Source organism: Zosterops lateralis (genome assembly GCF_965231275.1).
Source record: "Zosterops lateralis genome assembly, chromosome: 1".
Taxonomy (NCBI): Eukaryota; Metazoa; Chordata; class Aves; order Passeriformes; family Zosteropidae; genus Zosterops; species Zosterops lateralis.
The window spans coordinates 42590681-42598452 of NC_139762.1; the positions used below are offsets into that span (position 1 = coordinate 42590681).

A 7772-nucleotide genomic window follows, 5' to 3' on the forward strand; every position below is an offset into this window, starting at 1 on the left:
AAATACAGATTGCTGAAACCTGTTGATTTACTTACCATTGCACCACTGGAATAGAAATGCTCCAAACTAAGCAGTCCTTTGGCAGCATCATTTTCCCCACAACAGCTGGAATTCCTGCTAAGAAAACATTATTATTTCTTGTTAAGACACAGAAGTGGTAGGTCAGCATTTCCAGAAATATCTTGGTTAAAGGCCTGCATGCTGGTGAATACCATTTTTACTTGAAATACAATATGCAGCATTTAAAAGGAAAACCTTTGAACTGAAGAATAATTTGATTTTCAGAAACATTGACACTGTTACTGAAAACAAAATGTTGGAAATGAGAAATTTTCAGATAACACTGCTTTTCAGCTCCCTTGTACTTCATGAGGCAACAGTGAGTCACAGCACAAAGACCTTAGTGACAAGAAGCTCTTGCTGACACAGCAGTATCATGAATCAAAAATATGCAGCACCACATAATTAGAAAATTAATAGCTGCTGGTACTGCCATGGTGTCTCTCTTCAGTGCTAACTGTGTCTCTCTCCCTATAAGCCTGGGGTAGTAGTGGCAGATGAGCAAACAGCTGGAGGAACTGGGGTGGCTTTGCCTCCCAGTTAACTGAGCGGTCTCCTTTCCTCACCCAGGATGAACACCAGTGCTGCCACCCTTGTGAGCCTAGGAGGACCTAAAGGTCTGCGGAAGAGAGGAAAGGAGAGGAGAGGACAGGAGGGAGGGATCTAACACTTTTGAACTCTGTACTACAGGCTTCCGGCAGCCTGTGAATCTTTCTTTTGACAAGTCTCAGCTCACCAGTTTTTCTCCCCAAGCCAACTAACTCTTAGACTGAAATCAACTGCATTGTAAGAATTTGTGACAGCATATTCCTTCTATTATCAGTATTATTACAGATTCACAAGATAGGTACTGCCCCTCCCTAAGCACCTACTTCCTATACCAGTAGCAAATAAGCGAAAATGGAGAATGCAGGACTCGGCTTCAGGAAGGGCATCAGCAGGTGGGACACATGCAATGCAAAACACCTTTTTTGTTATTAGTGAAAGAGAACACTAAATCATCTTGAATTAAATCATGAGGCTTTCTATTTGCCTGAATCACAGCTTTTTGCTGATACCCTCTCTACTTACCGTGTCAGAGCTTCTGATTTTCCATCTGGGAATTTAACAAACAACATAATTTGCTTCATAAATCTTTGTTAAGATTTTTTGAATGCTGACTATTTCCCCACACACAGGCACATAAATGCACTCCCATTTCCACAGTAGAGCACTGCATCTCACAGCAGGAGAATGAAGGGGGAGAAAACCAGCTGTAGCACAGTCCTGAGAAAATGAATGTTACTAAGGCTGATATATATTCAGCTTTCCCATGAATTTCGTGGTTTCTCAGAATGAAGCCAGCTCTACCTATCCTTTCAAAGAGCAAAAAAAAAAATTTTACAGGAAATTAAATATTTGAACTGTTCCGAGACCTCCCACTTTCAAAAATCCTTTGCTTGAGGTAGAAAGATGGGTGAAAGAGGGAGGGCTTGGCAACAGACAGTAATAAGAGGAAATCAAGGTATTACCCATTCTCACTTAAAAACTGTCACAAGCTATTCCAGAACTGCATGCATTTGCTCCCTGTCTCAATTCCTCTCTCCAGCTCCCATGTCATCATTACTGAAATCAATCACAACAATGTCTTATCACAAATGTTAAAAATCTGACCTTCATATTCTTCCCCACCAAGGACAAGCAGCTCTTGAGGCAAAACTGTCAGCATACCCTTATAACAGTACATAAACAAACTAAGGATTACAAGCTCCTAATGAGGTCTTTGAGGCTTTGCAGACAAGGCTTTTCAAATTGCTGTTCTCTGAACAAAGGAATCTTGCTAATCATTGGATTTGTGTTTTCCAATTTTGAGAAGTTTGCAGGGTTGTTCAAATGCTATTATCTGCTCTTAGATTTCTTTCTTAAAGAGCTCAACAGAACTATCTGTCCCTTTTCCTGGCCCTGCTTCAGGAAAGTGTTTGGTCACATAGTAAGTCAGCTCTTATTCATAAATTCATAGGCATGAGTCTGAAAATATTGCATATAAATCCCAATGGAATTTCAGTACACATTGCCTGAAAAGTAAATTTCCACGACCAAAGCTTTGCAAATGGATTCAGCAACTAAGAAAATAATTTCCTAGAATATGGAGAATTCTGCCTGCCAGACAAGCATCTAAGAAGATGTTATTTTGACTGTTTTGTTCTTTCCCTGTGTTAAGTTTCCTTTCCTAAGTTCAGATATGCTGAGGTAGCAGGTCCCTATAATGCTGTCTAGAGAGTTGCAGAAATCTCTCACTCTTGCTGTGCTTTGACCTCATCTGATTTCATTTACATATTCTGCAAATTTTCAGCTTGGCCTGTCAAATTTGCTTGATATATGTCTAACTCTCTCCCTAGGTTCTCTTCCAAGGGTTTTATCACTCTTGTTTACTTCAGTGCACCTACTTCTCAACAACAGTTTAGTTCTTACGCAGAAAAAGCCAGTTCTTCCTTGCCCATTCTCTTCAGCCCAGCTGTCCTTCATAGATGTGGCTGCTCCCAATTGCATGGGACTTTGCCTTTGAGTAGACAAGGCTTTTTAACACCAACAAACACCATGAAGTGTGAATCAAACCCAAAGGGTGTTTGACTGAGAATTTAGAAAGCTAAAATGCTGAAATGTGTAGTTTATAATTAAAGTACTGAGAAAACCTTTACTGAAGAATCACTACAGCAACACTATAATTATGCTGTCCTTCACATCCTGCCATTAGCATTTCTATAAGTGACATAATAATAATGTGGGGTTTTTTCTCTTTAGGAACTGTCAGCTCTCTTTACAGGATTCAAGTAAGTTTATAAAGAATATAAAGCTCTTAAATGGAAAATGGAAATGATGATTCTTGTGTAAAAGACGTGACAGTCATATTAGTAAGCTCATGAAAATCATGCCCATATATGTTTCAAGTCAGTAGAGTAGAATTCCCTTTTTCTTTCCCATTTTTTCTTTATCTATTTAGAGCTCAAGAAAATAAAAAAGAAAAATTTTTAAAAAAATAAATAAAAAAATAATAATAAACCCCCTACCACAATACCTAAGAATCATTTTTTTCAGCTTTCCTGTTAACTGTTCAAACTTTATATTGTTGTAGGAATACAGACTGACTGCACTTCTAGGAACATAGAGAGAGCCCATTTCAACTAATTAGAATCACTGCATTATCAAGCTTGGAAAAGTCAATCTCAGATCATCTAGTCCAAGCACAAGGAAGGGAGATCCTGATCCCAGATACCAAAACGACTCTGTGCAGGTAACAACCAAGCTGACAATAATAGAAACATTTTGGGGGATGTCCCAAGGACATCCTTTAGGCTGCAGCTGCCAGCAGACCATGTTTCTTCTTCCTCCTAGCAAGGAAAACGCTGCAGCACCAGCTGCAGCTGATGAATGCCTGGGAGCCTAATTGGACACGTATCCTCTGGCCACTACATCCCTCAGGAGATGTCATTTGATTGGCATTCCTGCACACTCAGGAGAGGTAAAAGAAAGTATATGGCCCTGTGTTACTACTTTGGGGACTGTAGTGACCCTGCTGATTCTGAAGGAGAGCTGATACACATTCAAAGCACAAGCTCTCAGGAGTTGTGGCTGACATGAGGCCTTGGCAGCCAGTTCTGTTCTGTTGATTCCCAGTCAATTCTAAGTGTTGATACAAGAAAAACGTGTTTATGAAAAGTGCATTTTCTGTCGAGCAAGCAGCACAAGTATAATGGAGTTGAAATGAGATACTTGAATGTTTTAAATCTTTCGTGGAGTGTGGAAGAGAAATAAATGCTAAAACAGATCTAAATGCATTCTTCAGTAGATTTTAATAACTGACTGCTTGAGAATAAATTATATTCAAAAATAAACTATGTCGTCTTGACTAAATTGCATGAAATTATATGGTTAGGATATTTCAAGATCATCAGATGTTACATTGAGGGCAAATATATCTCATTATAACAGTTCTGGGGGAAGGCAAGTGTTTCATGTCTGATACAGACAGATAGCATTTACCTGTTATATATGTACCTGTAAGATATTGACTTACTAAGGGTAAGCAAGACTGAGTAAAGTAAAATTACTGGGAAAATATGAATTAGATGTGAACCAAATCACCATTTACCAAGTTAGTGTAGCACGAAGCTCATATCATAAACTTTATGAAAGTCACTGTATACTTGTTTGAGCCTAGTACTACTTAAATCTAGCTATATTTCTTTCATAAATCAGTTCTCACCAGATGAGAGTAGCAATAGAAATAACTCACAGCTGACAAAAAAAGCCAGGAAAAATGTTGCTGATAAAATCTTGAAGTTTTTCTCTGTTTAGAAGCCTGGTCCAGAACCTGTGAAATGAAAGTGGCCAGGGGCTCTCACTCCCTTCCAGCCAAAGGTCCTTCTTTCACAACAGAGATCACAGTGGTAAAAGATAGCTGTCTACGTAATGCTCTTTCAGGCTGTATAGAGTGGAAGAAATAATTTGTCATTATACCACAATTAAATCAATTTTCATCTCAAAAATCTCCATTTTCAGTATATAACAAACTTCCCTTTTACCATATATCTGACAAAGGCTTTAAACTCAAGCTGGTTGGCTTTTATGATAGGGGAACTAGACCAAACCAGCAGAACTCAGTTGTCCACCCAGTCATTCTGGCTAAGGGCTAGTCTATATCAGCTGGGATGGGAAAGAGTGAATATGTGAGTTGTTCTGGTGTTTTCTGTTCTAAATCCCTGCAGCTTCACGATGGAGTTCTCCCAAATGAACTAGCAAGCTTCTGCCAATTGGAGAAACCCTTCCAAAAGGGCATAATGATGAGTTGAAGCAGGGGAAGGAAGAGTTTACATGATTGTATCTGTATATGCCAGATGTCATTTTTTAGACTTATCAGTCTTCCCACTGCTGTGCTGCCCTTTGGTGTGTTACACCATGTTGAGTCTGTTGACTATCTACCTGCCCTTTAGAGTACCAGAGTCAAGCTGACCAGCTGCTAACTCCCTCTTTTTAAAAGATGATATGCAATTTCATGCACTGCACTGGTGGTCACACACTCCTAAAAGCTGATTATCCTACTCAACATCACAGCAATCATGTACTGTGTGACTGCTTAGCACGACACAGAGACCCCAGATTTCTCAGACACCTGAGAGAATAAATAATTTGCCTTTAAAAGCTGTCACTGCAGCACAAAATGCTGTGAAGTACATGTAAATTAAGGTAGGACACGGTATTTGCCTAGGACACATCTTATGTAATGTCAAGAAAAAGTGTTACTTTTAAAACAGCACAGGAGAGAAGGAGGTCTTCTGATAATTGTGCAGGTCCTCTTCTTACCCTGGATTGGGCATGACGGAAAACACTGACACTGATGCTGAAAACCAGCATCAGAATTCTGATGAGATAGAGATTAAAGTCAGAATAATTTTGCTATGAAGGAGCCAAAAAATAACACAGAGAGAGGGAGAGAGTCCCAAACTCTCTTTTGTAGAGGATTGTAGAGGATTGTGCAGTAGATGCTGCATTAAAGTGCTTGAATGGTTGATCTAAACAAAGACAGACCCTCTGTGCCTGACAGAGACTGAGTTTCAGGCAGGTGTTAGTGAAAACCCTTTCTGAACCTATTTGGCTCTATCCTCATATTCTCACATGTATGCTGGAAAATTCATATCAGCAGCAATTATTTTCCTTCTATTTTCAGATCCCACAGCCCTCAGCAGCATTAGCACTTACCCCTCAGCTGTCTTCTTTCCTTTGGCTGGCATCCAGGGCATACTCCTGCACTCCAAGTGCCCTGTGTAAGGCTTCATATGACAAAGCAACAGAGGATAAGTTGGAAACCTCAGGATCAGTTGTGGATTAATGAGCCTCTGGCAGACCTTTGTACCTTCTGTTTCAAGTGCAAGGCAAAATCCTTTGATCTTCCCTTGTCTGCATATTTGCGTAGGAGCATGTAAACTGAAAAAGAAAACAAATAAATAAAATCCCTTAGGTCCATCAAAATAAGAAACCTAATTGGACAAGATTTGTCTCTGAGAAGAATCTGACAATAAGTATGTAAGAGGTGTGTAAGATACACGACTTAATGCACTAATGGAAGGCTGTCCTGTGCCACAGGGATGGGCACAGTCTAACAGCTTGAGAGAATGGAATTATTCTTAGTAGCAAAACTTTCAACATATTTTACAGTCTATATGTACACTATATATTTATAGATATATAAAAATGTGTTTGTTTCCTTCTTCTTCTTCATTAAAGGTATGATTTTTCAAAATTGCTTAAGTGACTTTCTTACTTGAATTTAATTGAATTGCATAATTACTGAAACTGACAGCATGAGGCCAAATGCTGTTCTTGAAATCACTGACTGCTCTGGGAATTTTGTGTGTTTAGAAGACCACAGATTTTTGCAGAAACTGAATCTGCAACATCTGCATAAATGTAGCAGCCTGGGCTGGCCTTTTGGAGCCAGCCATCAGAATTACACCTGCCCTGAGACTGTTGACAAAGCCTTCAACATACACAGCATTTGAAAACAAAAACTCCATCCTTTACAGAAATGGTCCATTCTCCAGATATCTGTGCTTTCCCCCAGCACTGCTCCATAGTTTGGAGAGAGTGTCATGAATAGGGCAGGTGTTCCTCAAAAAAATAGCAGCATTTCTGACTCCTCTGCCTTTCCTATGGGAGTGCCGTTTTCAAATCACAACCAAACACATTGGAGAAACACTGCCATGGTCTGTGACTGTGATAGTTCCAAGATCACTGAACATTCCCTTTTGACCATGCAGCCATGTTGCTTTAACAGGTATCAGTCCAGAAGGCAGGAAAAAAAGCAGATGCCTTGTAGACTTCCACCAGGATTCATTTTTTCTGAGGTGGGAAAACTGGTTGGGAAATCATAAGCTTTTATTAGGAAAGGATATTAATGTGGTCATGATAACAGAATCCAACAGAAAGAAAGAAACAAGCAGATTGTGCCTTGCTTGTGGAGATCTACTTGTTTGTGCATTTACTTGCATCTACTTGTTTGGGCATTCCCTAACCTGCCTTGGCCACAGTACCCACCTGAACATAAACACTTTATATTGTAAATGTAGATCGACAGGATTCATTTCAATAGAAGAGGGTTAGGCAATGCTGGCAACCCTGAATGAGAGATAGCATCCCACACTACAAAGAGTGGTGATAAGCAGTTGTGGCATGAGCTTCTAATGATATCTGCTTCCTACTGCAAGCTAACCTGTTTAAAACTGGTAAAACAGTACTAATTATTTCTTTGTATTTAATGCAATAGAGCACAAAACTGATGCCAGCCCTCCCATGAACCAGCAAGTATTAGAATGAAGTACAAACCCCTGGGTTACACTATATTCTTATAAGCCACAAAGATGGGGGGAAAGTGATTCCAGCTGCTGAAGCATCTGGTAATAGCATTTGTGGAGTATGAATGGGGAACCAAATCCCAGCCTGCTTTACTCATGTGAGTAGTTTTGTGCTGATCTGTTCTTAAAATAATCATCAATTCTCCCTCAGTGCTTCCCCCCATAAATTAGTTCCTATGATGTATAACAGCCACTAAAAGAAGAATTGAACAGGGGAAATTAACTTGCTTTTCAGTAGCAGAAATTTATCAAGGCCACACTTCTTACTGGGACAAAAACAATTCATTTAAGCCTTGTCAAGATTTCTAATTAAAAATCCTCTGC

At 39.5% G+C, this 7772-nt stretch overlaps 1 protein-coding gene across 1 annotated transcript in view; it reads right to left on the reverse strand.

Moving 5' to 3' along the window:
* Positions 1-1219, reverse strand: part of LOC310920357 (uncharacterized protein) — a gene marked incomplete at its 3' end in the record, with an annotated part of 58567 nt that extends 57348 nt beyond the window's left edge. Inside the window, exons 1-2 of the mRNA XM_083880269.1 lie at positions 1132-1219; positions 36-117 (exon numbers count right to left, since the gene is read on the reverse strand). Coding sequence (XP_083736395.1) covers positions 36-117; positions 1132-1190 — 141 coding nt within the window. The 5' untranslated portion in view covers positions 1191-1219. The remainder of the gene's footprint in view (positions 1-35; positions 118-1131) is intronic.
* Between the last annotated feature and the right edge of the window lie 6553 nt (positions 1220-7772).